Source organism: Martes martes (assembly GCF_963455335.1).
Source record: "Martes martes genome assembly, chromosome: 4".
NCBI lineage: Eukaryota > Metazoa > Chordata > Mammalia > Carnivora > Mustelidae > Martes > Martes martes.
Window position 1 is genome coordinate 96,555,530 of NC_137891.1, and position 13,237 is coordinate 96,568,766.

General features: G+C 35.0%; 1 protein-coding gene across 2 annotated transcripts in view; it reads left to right on the forward strand.

Annotated features, from left to right (window-relative positions):
• The window catches only part of ST7L (suppression of tumorigenicity 7 like), an 82,482-nt gene that overhangs the window by 2,149 nt on the left and 67,096 nt on the right, over window positions 1-13,237 (forward strand). For both annotated transcript variants that reach the window (XM_080802369.1, XM_080802370.1), the window contains exons 3-5: window positions 2,828-2,990; window positions 5,068-5,122; window positions 8,447-8,562. In XM_080802369.1, the coding sequence (XP_080658495.1) occupies window positions 2,828-2,990; window positions 5,068-5,122; window positions 8,447-8,562 (334 nt within the window). The remainder of the gene's footprint in view (window positions 1-2,827; window positions 2,991-5,067; window positions 5,123-8,446; window positions 8,563-13,237) is intronic.

Consider the following 13,237-nt stretch of genomic DNA (forward strand, 5'->3'; position numbering starts at 1 on the left):
ACTTATAAATCAGCATTCTCAATATGTGTTCAGAATTTGAAAAAAAATACTGCATCTTCCTCTCCACATTTAGAGACTGGCAGTATTCCTTTGTATATGAAAGACTGTTGTTTACTGGAAGGGGCAGGGATTGGGGGTGCATTCCCAACTGAATGATTGCAGGGCCCAATTTAGCAACAAATGATATAGAGTGTAAAAATGTGTAAAAATTAAGTTTCTTATTTACTTTTAGCACTGGGTAATCTGGACAATGCATGCTCCTTTTGGAAGGGGATAAAGCTAGTTGTTGCCATATAGATTGCAGACCACTGTTATGAGATCTTCCAATTTTTCATATGATTTTGGAAGACTCTGGATGCAGCAAGTTTTTATATAAAAGTCTCCCAATACTTTAATCTGGGCAACATTCAGCAGACTGAAAATTCGTGTCTTGAATTCAGCCTATAGGTTGCCAGTTATCTTCTCTGGAGTGTTTAAGAGCAGAGTATTGGAGCCAAGCTAACTATCACTTTATTTATTTATTTTTTAATTGTGAGAAGAAAATTTTTTTAAATTGAAGTATAGTTCACATACAATATTATATTAGATTTCAGAACCATCACTTTAGTTGTGTGACTTTGAGCAAGTTAGTTAACTTTTCTAAGCTTTAATTTCCTCATCTATAAACTGGGGATGATAATAATATCAGCTTCATAGGATTATGAAAACTAAATGAGATAATGTGTCTAAGATCTTTCAATAACATGGTAGCTAGCTTACAGTGAGCACTTAATGAAATTTGACCATTATTATTCTGAGAAGTTGTAACTTGAATTCGGCTTTCCCTTGTCTTAATTGACTGAACTGTCATTTTCAATTAAGAAATTTAAAAAAAAAAAAAATATATATATATATATATATATATATAATCTCTATTAACATCCCTGGGAACTAGTGTGTCCTAGTATAAACCTTGGAAAAATACTGCTACAGATAAAAATCTGAGGAAGTATGGCATACATGACCAAGGAATTTTTCTGTGCTTTTTTCTCATCTCTAGATGGTGCTCTTCTATTATAGTAGAAATAATGGCATTTGTATTGGAGTGTTTTTTGTTTCTGTGTTTTTTTGTTTTGTTTTTTTTTCCTAAGGACTAATACTTGGCCATTTTGTGAAAGTGAAATGCTAGCCAAGAAAGGGATTTTCTCTTGATTAAAAAAAAAAATTACTGAGGAATTTAGGGTGCAAACTATGTGTTAATATAGTTAACAGCAGTAGCTAATAATAAAATAGAGTGGTCATAACAATATACTGCAAAGAAAATTAGGAAATTCAAGTAACATTTTAAAGGTTAAACTGTGTCATGACCCTTATAATATTGATGAGTTTTTATTAGCAAAGGTTATTATTTTTATAATTTCTTCTACCTCCTGAAATATGGAGCTCTATCTGTGCTGATTGGGTTACTTCCACCAGAAGGGGTGGGGGATAGTGTGTTTGGGAGCTTGAAGAATACCAATGAAGCCAGTTGTTTAGCTAATTATTACAAATAAAAAGATTACTCAGAAAGGAAAATGGAGGATCCAGGGGGAGTGCATATAATACTGTTTTCTGTTCTGTGGAATCAGGGAAATCTCCCTGGGGACCTGTCATTTAAGCTGAACCCCCCCCCCCACAAAAAGCCAGGCAAAGGTAGTTGGGAATGCTAGTATCCAAATATGAAACATTCTGCTAATTCAACACAGAGCTTTTTTTTTTTTTTTTAATAATTTTTTTATTAAAGTAATCTCTAGCCCAACATGGGTTTTGAACTTAGAACTGGAGATCAAGGTCTCATTCTGTACCAACTGAGCCAGCCAGGCACTCCTGCAGGGATTCTTTTGATTCCTCTTTTCATAACGTTGATAAACCATGAAAATGTAAAGGAGTGAATATCCTAGTTTTTAAATGGTTCAATATGAGAATCAACCTCTTAACCTACATTAATTATACTGCCAAATATTGGAGTAGTACTTCATGTTCAGAAGGCACTTATAATTCTTGTTAACTATATTTAATAGATAGGACATTGAGACTCTGAGAGGCTAAAGGTTAAGTGACTTACCCAAAGCACACAGGGGGACTGGGAGTCAAATGTGAGCTTTCTTTCTTTTTTTTTTTTTTTTAATATTTTTTATTTATTTGACAGACAGGGATCACAAGTAGGCGGAGAGACAGGCAGAGAGAGAGGGGGAAGCAGGCTGTCTGCTGAGCAGAGAGCCCAGTGTGGGGCTCGATCCCAGGACCCTGAGATCCTGACTTGAGCCGAAGGCAGAGGCTTAACCCACTGAGCCACCCAGGCGCCCCAAATGTGAGCTTTCTAACCCTAGTCTTAATCTACCATGCTAGTTTCAAAATTATTTCTATTTTAATTATGCTTTAGATAGAATAAAATGACAATGCAATGTAACAGAGTTAGATTATTTATAGATTAAATGCTTTTTGCTGGTTTGTTTATTTGTTTTAAGTAATCTCTACACCCAACATGGAACTCAAACTCACAACCCAGAGACCAAGAGTCACCCAGGCACCCCCGTTTCTTGTTCTTTTAATATTTCATTTACAGATACATTTCTTCTGGTTTTGCCTCAGCTTCTCTAAATTTCATAACAAAGCTATAAAAAAGGTATTTTATTTCTGCCTAGCATGTGTTATTAGGGAATCTTATGTTTGGTTTATTTTTTGGAAGGAGAGTACATTTAAAATGCCAGATTAAATGGGAACATCTTTTAGGAATGTTTTAATTTGAGCTCATATATCTGCTGATCAGTTCTGTTTTAAATAAAGGATTTTTTTTGGTTTGTCGTAGATATTTGAATGGTGGTACTTCCATAAACATGGCACGTCTTTTATTGAACAAGTTTCTGTGAGCCATTTGCGACCACTGATGGGAGGAACAGAAAGCAGCATTTCAGAGCCAGGTTCTTCTTCTAGCAACAGAGAAAGTGAAACCAGCAGACAGAATTTGTCAGGTGACTATTTATGTAATATGTTTGCAGAGCTGTATAGTTAAGATTGTGTTTGTCTGTGGGAGATAGAAAACTCACAACAGGGAGAAGTTTGTCTTCCATGTAAATATAGGTAATCTCCACTGATACAGAGAACAATGATCATCAGAGACCCAGTGATCATCAGTCTCTTATTTTGTTAGCCTGCCAATCTTCAAGTGAAGTTTTCCCTTGTGGTCCAAGACAGTTCATGTCATTTATGCCATCATATCCACATTGCAGTCAGTGGGAAGGAGACTAGGCCAGTAGGAGGCCACCCTTTCTTCCTCCTCAACCCCCAGCAACCAAGGATACATCTCAGAATGTTACATTACCATTTCAGCTTACTTCCTACGTCAGACCTCTGCCAAATGGCCACAAGTAGCTATAAGGGAAGCTAGAGATTATAACCATTTTCTCAGCATACATATGCTCAGCTAATAATTAGGAGATCTTATTAGATAAAGGAGAGAACAGAGACAATTAGCCATGTCTGCCAACATAGCAAAGTTAGGAAAAATACTTTTTCTTCTCAATATATTTACAAAGGTATCGAAATCTCAGTTATTCATGTGTAGATACTCTATTAATCATACTTTAATTGTAGGCTTTTCCTCTATATGTATTCAGTAATACAAAGTAAATATTATTAGTGATATGCAATTAGGAAAGTAAAAATTTGAAGGCCAGATAAAAATGATATTTTTGGATTATTGTTTCTTTAATTTGATATCAGTAAAATTCATACAGTAATAATACAAATGACTTAATTCCATAGATGTCTCATTTGTTCGGTAACCCTAGGAACTTAGAGTTGTATTAGTTTAGTAGAAAAATACTGCCACTTTTTAGATATGGTCAGGGAAGGTCTTTGAGAAAGTGCCGTTGAAGCTGAGCTCTGAAGCATGAGTGGGTATTGACCAGGAACAGTAGGGATGGGATTGGCAACCATTCAAGAGTACAGGATGGAATAATGATACTTTTCTTTCTCCTTTTCTTTTCTCCTCTTTCATAAAATAATTACAGAACTCCTAAGAATGAGACATATTAAGATGAATATGACATAGATCTGTCCTCAAGAAGTTGAGTCCAGTATGTAAATAATTATGATAAAAATGCGTTATATAATCTTATTCCTTATTGTGAGATTGAGTATATCATTGCATATGGAGAATGAAGACTCTCCCTACCCTGCACTCTAGCCTAACTATACTGGTGTTTTGTTTTGTTTTAAGATTTTATGTATTTATTTGACAGAGAGAGAGTGGGAACACAAGCAGAAGGAGTGGGAGAGGGAGAAGCAGGCTTCCCGCTGAGCAGGGAGCCTGATTTGGGGGTCAATCCCAAGACCCTGGGATCATGACCTGAACCAAAGGCATACGCTTAAGGACTGAGCCACCCAGACACCCTACTTTGTGGTTTTTATGATATGTTTTCTCCTTAGAATGTTCGTCATATGGCAACTTTCTTTTACCATGATTTTTTTTTTTTTAATCAGGATTCAATGTCTTTTACCATGATTTAGTGTCAGTTAATGAGTTACCTCCTTTCCAAAGCCTTTTCTAATTTCACCAGAAAAATATCAATTAACTTTCTGTTTTTCTTCTCTTGGAACAAAATATATCTCTCCTGTAGACTTAACATACAGTTCAGATGGTAGTTTACATGACTGACTCTCATATGACATTACATTCATTTAAACAAGTTAGTTCCAAATGCTGTGCTAGGCTCCAAGAATACAAAAATGAATAAATTGTAACAGCTCATGTTCTAAAGAGAGAAACTGAAAATCAAATGGATAATCACATTATAATATGTTAAGTGAAGTGCTGTCATTGAATCATGAACTAAATGCCATAGAAATAATAGAAATAGGAGAATGACTAGATTTAATTGTATGCTGCATGACAGCAGGGGTGATCCAGGCCTTATTCATCTTTGTGCTATTTGGCTAACACTGTGCAGAGCATATACTGACTGTACAATATATGTTGATGAAATTAAGATTGAATTGCAGTTGATTAAGCTAATTCATTTCCCTTTTCCCCACTTTGTTTTTTAGAATGCAAGGTATGGAGAAACCCTCTAAATCTTTTCAGAGGAGCAGAATATAGGAGGTATTACATTTTGATTTCAATATAACCATAGCATTAGGTTTAGAGTAGAAGTATTATGGAAACATTTGTTTTCATAAACACATTACAGCTCTTTTAGTTGGAGACACTGATATGTAATAAAGTAAAATGATTAGCCCAAGCTTTAGTTGGCAGCATCTTCACTGTATTTACTTCTATAATCATGAGAAACATTGCTTCAAGCCATATGTTTATGATAATAGTAAGTATACAGTTGGCTCCTGGTTTTGGCAAAAAACCTTTTCAGAGAATTCATGAGATTAAGAAAAGAAGTACAAATGTCAGCATATTCTTATGCATATATGTTCAATTTCAAAATTTATTTGAACACTCACTAGAAAATATCAATCTGAATGTGAATATGAACTTAATTTGTACAACAGTACAGGGTATAGTATTTTTATATTGTATTTTTAAAATTTTTTAAAGATTTTTATTTATTTTGAGAGAGAGCACATACACATGTATGGGGAGAAGCAGAGGCAGAAGGAAGAGAGAATCTCAAGCAGACTCCTTGCCGACGGTGGAGCCCAATGTGGGGCTTGATTTCACGATCCTGAGATCATGACCTGAGCCTAAATCAAGAGTTGATCACTCAACCAACTGAGCCACCCAGGCACCCCTTGTATTTTATATTGCCTTTTGCTATCCATACTGCTGTGTCCATTTCTCTTCTGGTTTTAACTCTAGATGAGAAAACAGCTTGTGACACTTAAAGATACCCAAAGATACTTTATTTTATTTTATTTTTTTAAAGATTTTATTTATTTATTTGACAGAGAGAGGTCACAAGTAGGCAGAGAGGCAGGCAGAGAGAGAGGGAGAAGCAGGTTCCCCACTGAGCAGAGAGCCCGATGTGGGGCTCGATCCCAGGACCCTGGGATCATGACCTGACCCGAAGGCAGAGGCTTAACCCACTGAGCCACCCAGGTGCCCCGATACTTTATTTTAATAAGGAGTGTGTTTTACCTTTAGGTAGACTGGGGCATGTTACTTAATTCATTGAACAAGAAACATTAGGTATCTACTATCTATGACCACTGTGAAAATGATGGGAATACAGAGTGACAGAGTGATAATCCCTGTGCTTAAGGACTTGATAGTATAGGATAGTAGTATCCTGGGAAGGAAAAGCTAGGTTTTTATGAGAGATGCCTTTAGTCTGTATTAAGGGATTCTATAAAAAACAAGTCCTTGAATTTCTCAGTCCATTTGTTAAAAAGGTTTTAGGCTATTTCTTGTTGTATTACAGGGTTCACTTCACAAAGATCTAAAAAAGAAATTTCTTATCTTGATATCAGGAACACTTATACTTCTTTTTGAATGATTAGTTTATCTTAATGTAAAAGTCTCAATTGCACTGATAATCATTGTGTGGTTTTAGAAAGCTTAAAGTCCTACTGTAGTCAGCCTTTAATAAGTGTACAGAACTTTGGTATGTATTTCATATGTTAGATTCATTCCTGACTCCACTGTATGGCCCAATTTTTACTTTCACTGAGTCTTTTTTATTTGTTTTTAAATTAAGGTCATTAATATTGTACATTATATTTTTTAATTCCTTTAAGTCATTTTGGGAATAATGTAGATCGTTAATAAATAATCTTTTTACATGTTTAGAATATGTAGCAAAACTTTGCTTATTAAAAAAGGATCTACTTTTTTCTTTATGATAATTTCTCACAAAATAGCTTAAAAACTTTAAATAGCAATGTAACTTGGACTATTAAATTACTTAAAATCTTTTATCATATACATATAAATAATACAATGTACTTTTAAAATGCCTTTTTAAATTTTAAAATGTATGCATATTCACTGTAGAAAATTGGAAAATGAAGAGATGTATCCAAAAGAAAGAAAAAAAAAAAGAAAGTAAAAATCACCGTTTCCTACCACTAAGTGACAACTGCTGTTAGTATTTCCATCTGGTCTCTCTTCTGTATCCATGTATAGAAACAAAACTTGGGCATCATTATGTATATATAATTTCACATCCTTTTTTCTAACACAATGTATGAATTTTCCTCAAAATTTCTTAATACATGAATTGCTTATTTTTTTTTTTTTTGAAGAGTGGGGAGCAGAGGGGCAAAAGGAGAGGGAGAGAGAATCTTAAGCAGATGCAGATGCTCTACTGGGTGAGGACCCTGACACGGGGCTTAATCCCAGGACCCTGAGATCATGACCTAGCCAAAATCAAGTCGGATGCTTAAAGTTGACTGAGATACCCAAGTTCCCCTTCATACATGAATTTCTTCAAAAACATGGTTTTTAATGATTGTACTCTATTCTGTTATATGGAGGTACCTTACCTTACCTATTGCTCCCCTATCTGGGTCACAGATTATGTTTCACTATCAACATTTACACTAAAGTGGTATCTTTATATATAAATATTTAGCATATGATATTAAACATCTATGATTATTTCCTTAGGGCTGATTTGTGGCACTGAGATTCCCGAATTAAAGGATGTCAACATTTTTTTTCCCCCTCTCCACTTTATTATTTTCTTTATGGAGATTTTCAAAAATTAAAAAGTAGAGAGAATGACATAGTAGAATTCCACATGCCCATCCCCTGGCTAGAAGTGAATATTTTTAAGACTCCTAATAGATATTACCTAATTGATTTTTGGAAAGAGAAAGGTAAATGGCAATTTAATTTATTCCAGCAGTATGTGTGAGTCCATATTCCTCCTCATCCTCAGCAACATGTAGTTGCCGTTTGACAGATGAAAAGTAAAAATTTGTTAATTTAATTCACTATTTGTTAATTATTAATGAGATTGGACCTTTAAAAATGTATTTATTAGCTGGTTTGTTAACTTGCTATTAACTTTTGTGGGTTTCAGGGGGATATGAAAGTTTAATTTTCTAATTTAGTAAAATCTAGAAAAAGTTTCTATTTGCTCTATGCTTTGAAAGCCTTTTACCATTTTGACATCTAGTAAAAGTCCACCCATGTGTTCTTCTAGTTTCTTTGTAGTTTTACTTTTAAAATTCTAATTCACTGGGAAGTTAAGTATATTTAATAAGGTATGTATCTAAGTCAAATTGTTTTATCCTCTCAAATCTAATATAGAAGCACCAATAATCTGGCCTTTTCCCTTTGGTTTTGATGTTTTGTTGTCATACTGTAAGTAGTTTGTATTGTTATCTCTTGTTTTTCTGATAATAAGCTTTTAAAACATCGTGATATAGAATTTGTAACCATATATTTTTGCATTTTAAATAGTGTCTGTTGTAGTAGGTAGAGGCTCTCTCATGTTCAATTTACATATTTTCTTGTGTTTTGGTAAAGATACACTTGGGTGACTGGTAAAGAGCCACTTACATACTATGACATGAATTTGTCAGCTCAGGACCATCAGACCTTTTTCACCTGTGACACAGACTTTTTACGTCCTTCAGACACAGGTATGTGTCATATCTGCTCATAGGGTAAACAGTGGTGATGAAAATTGTTTTTAAAATTTTTTAGCATTACTTATTATAATACACAGAGTTACTTGGCTTGAGGTTGTTTGCATCATGGATAACAGACGCAGATTAAATTGAAACTAAGTATGAACGTAAACTAGGTTGTTACACTACGTATCTTCCTTATAAAGAATTTAAAGTACTTTATAAAAATATGAAATTGCTTCTTTTATTACTTGAAAAACCTTTCAGATCAAATATAGCAACTGCTTATGCAAAGAACAGTGTAGCCAGTTTGGTCTGGGGAATTAACATATGCAATTATACATAAGAGTAAGGCAAAGTGTAAACCCTGGGGCATGGCATGTAGATTAAAATGGAATATATTTTATCCCAGTCATAAGTTAGAGATGCGTGGAAAGTGGTGGAAGATCATAGAAATGTCTGTGTTTAGGTCTAAGTCTTCTCTATGGAAGAGAGTATTGAGACTCTTAAATAACACGGTTAAAGACGGAGATCTTTATCACTGTTCTTTCACTTTGAATGCCCTCTCCTTTCCTATCTATCCTCCTACTTCTGTGCTTCCTGCTTTTATCCTTCAAGATCCAAATTAAAAGTTACATCTCTAGGAACTTGAGAGTTAAACACTTTATTTTCTGCAGTTTTACAGTACTTAGTCCAAGCCTCATTGAAACAATTCTAGTTAATTTATTCAACCACAAACATTTACATGTTAATTTTATCATGTTGTTTTAACGTTTATCGTCCCTAATAGGGTGGGAAACTTTGGAAAGCAGGGACTGTATTCTCATCATCTTTGAATCCTTTTCATCTAGCACATTGCCTGGCATATTCTAAATATATTATTTATTCTTTGATGAAAGTATCAATGAATGACCTTAGTGTCACAGATGTCTTAAGCAATTTCACTAATAATAGCTAACACTTGTATAGCGCTTACTATGCACCAAGCACTGTTCCAAGCAATTTACATAAATGTACTGATTTAGTATTCCCGATCATTTTATGAGATAGGTACTTTTACCAACCTCAGAAATAAACGTATGAAAAGAAGGAAGGAAGGAAGACAGGTAGGCAGGCAGGCAAAGGAAAATCAAGTAATATGCCCTAAGTAACCTAACTAATAAATGATAAAGTTGGATTTCAAATTCAGGTCTGACTCTTCACCACTATACTACTGTTGATTCTACTCACCATAGTGACAGGCAAAAGAAGATCACTACTAGGGGGTCTGAAAAATAGCCAGTTTTCCAGCATTGAAGTGAATTCTTTGTGATCTGTATCTGTTGGATTAAATATATTAAGGATGGGTGATAGCAGTAAATGCAAGGATCTTTGGAATGGTTACATGAAGGGATTTAATTGTGAATAGGAGAAAAAGGAACTGCCTTCTGTTTATATGCTTAGTGTTTATATTAATGGCAAAAGTGTTGGGTTGGGGAAATAACTGAAATGGAAATTAGCGTGTTAACTTTAAGGACTAAAGTTGACTCTAAAAGTAACTCTAGAAATTAAGGCTTCACCTCGTTTTGCAAGCAGAATTGCAGACATTGGCAGGCTTTTCCGGTAGCATCCATGGCTATCCACTAAAGCTGTGCTCTTAAAACATTATTGTTCACTTATCTCCTGAAGGAATTTTGAAAAACTATGTATCCTTTCAAACATTTTTAACTTGACATCATAAGATTAAATAATTGCAAAGAATATGATTTTTAGCATATTACAGACAATTAAAAATAAAACTAGAATACCCTATATTTGAATGTATCTCAAGAAATCTAATGACTTGATATCCACCATTATCTATTGAAAAAGACATCGACGAATAGTCTTCAGCAGTAGTAAATTTTATGTAAGTTCTTTTGCTTCTTGAACTCATCCATTTCACATCTCCATATTGTAATTATTGTATACTTGAGAGTCTTATTTATCACATATGCTTTTCCACAATAAAATTGTTTTGCCTAAGTTTTTAAAAATTTTAATTTGCTTTGATCATAAGGTTCTAAATGGTATCATGTACTTTAGTTATATTTTTGTCAAATCCTTGGAGCTGCATATTTGGCTTTCTCAGCTTTAGAAAATGTCCTCCATAGAACAGCACTTGGCTGGGTGAGTTCTCATTGACCAAATCAGACTGACTTTCTGACAGAAAAGTCTGACTTCATTTTTTTTTTTAAAGATTTTATTTATTTATTTGACAGAGAGAGATCACAGTAGACAGAGAGGCAGGCAGAGAGAGAGAGAGGAAAGCAGGCTCCCCGCCGAGCAGAGAGCCCGATGCGGGACTCGATCCCAGGACCCTGAGATCATGACCCGAGCCGAAGGCAGTGGCCCAACCCACTGAGCTACCCAGGCGCCCCCTGACTTCATTTTTTAAGTCAAATAAACATGTTAACATGCATCCCTATGACAACCATTTCTCTTCTGAATTTAAATTCTAAGATAGAAACATAGATAATTCTAGGAGCTTTGCCTAGGGCCTATCACTTGGCCAAAATAAGATTCCACCACCTTTATTTTCCTTTACTAGTGCCCCCTTTGCCTTGCTGTGAGGGGACCTTTCCTTAGGAGGAACACATTTTTTGATGGTAAGGGGCAAGGGGTGCTGATAAGTGGAACTGATAAAAACGGTTATCACTTCCTCACTGGGGAGAGCATCCAGGGGCTGGAATACTCTTATTTCTAACGCCAAGATTTACTGTTAAGTAAAAGGAATTCCTGTTGTAGGTGCCTTCACGAAAAATGGCTGCCCCGAAACCTAAACTTTGAATTTTCCACTTGGAGATTTTTACACTCCTCGGAATGTACCTTAGAAAGATTCAGGATGGGTGAGAAGTAAGAGTTTTTTCAGGAATATATCTTTTGGAGAGCGGGGAAGCAGATATTGGGTAGGAAAGGGCAACCAGCACGGTATATAGACCAGTCAGAGGCACATTCTTCAAGTAGATCAGTTCTAGGAAGAGTCATATAAAGCTGAGACTTTATAGAAATTGGTTCTCTTAAAACCACGCATGCTGTTTTGGTCCTTGCAAAGTTTCGTGTACTTCTAGAGGTATGTGTAATTGCAGGTAAATACTGAGCTCAAGGACAGACTCTTATCTGTGAATTGATCCATATTGATCTTTTCAGACACTCACATAAAGGTAATGATTTTATATCTGTAGTTTTATGTTTAAAAATGTGTACGTATGTGTGATGTGACAAATTTCTCTTGATGAATTGCCATCAGTTACTAAGTTAGTAGATTCTGTTCTCATCCTATTGATTTATTTATTTAAGGCATAAAACAAACGTACCTTCAGGGCCAGCCAGCAGTGTTCTATCTTTCTTTGATTTTTTTTTTTTTAAGATTTTATTTTTAAGTAATCTCTACACCCAGTGTGGGGCTCAAACTCACAACCCTGAGATCAAGAGTTTCATCCTCTACCAACAGAGCCAGACAGGCCCCCCCGGCCAGCAGTGTTTTTTGAATAATTTGTTTTCATGGTATTTTCAGTTCAACACTTAAGAATCAGGAGATTTGACTTTTTTTTTTAAGATTTTATTTTATTTATTTGACAGAGAGAGAGAGATCACAAGTAGGCAGAGAGGCAGGCAGAGAGAGAGGGGGAAGCAGGCTCACCGTCGAGCAGAGAGCCCCATGTGGGGCTTGATCCCAGGACCCTGAGATCACAAACCAAGCAGAAGGCAGATGTTCAACTCACTGAGCCACCCAGGCGCCCCGAGGTTTGACATTTAAACCCAGATTTACACTTTTTAGAAGTTGGAAAATATGGCAAAACTGGACCTGTATGTGCACCTTGCAATAATCAGTTAGACCCAAGCTGTGACTCTCTCCTTTAGATTGTGCAAATGCTTTTAATTTACACATTTCTGTTTTCTGCTTAGTCTTTGTAGGCATCTACATTTCATAGCCCCTGATCTTGGGATTGACTATTTTCTGATTGATAGCATATTGCAATATTATTTAACTTTAAAAAATAGATAAATTTGATTGAATTGCTAATTGCTTGTGTTGTTTTTTTTAAGCATATCAAGAACTCTTAAAGAGGACAGGTGAGCAGCTCTTTCTGCCCACTGGTCCTGTCCCTGTGCTTTAATAAAACCACCTTTTTACATTAAAAAAAAAAAAAGACAGCTAAATACTAAATCAGCATTTTCCTTTTAATTATTTTTAAGCCTTGTTTTAGAAAGAAATACAAATTTCTTCTTGTATTTTTTTCCCCTTTCCCTTTGGCTTAGAACTGAATTAGTTGTGAGGATTGATCTTAAAAGTCTGGATAGAGCAGTTGCAAACGTTTTCTAAGAATACGAATAAGAAAAAAATGCTTAAAGGTGGATCAGATGACCTCAGTAAAAAAGAAAGAAATGCAAATGAAGATGAGATAGTTTCCATGTATTAAATTAGCAAAAATTGATACTAAGTGTTGCTAAGTAGGGAAACGTTCACTCTTCTCCACTGCCTGAAAGAATGTAAATTAATACAATCTTATTGAAAAGAGTTTGGGAGTTTATTATATCCAAAATCTTTTAGAAGATGCATACATTTTAATCAACCGTTCCACTTCTAGAAAGGAAATATTTGGTCAGGTATGCAAAAGTAGATGTTAAAAGATGGTTATTATAACATTTCTATAATTAGCAAAAA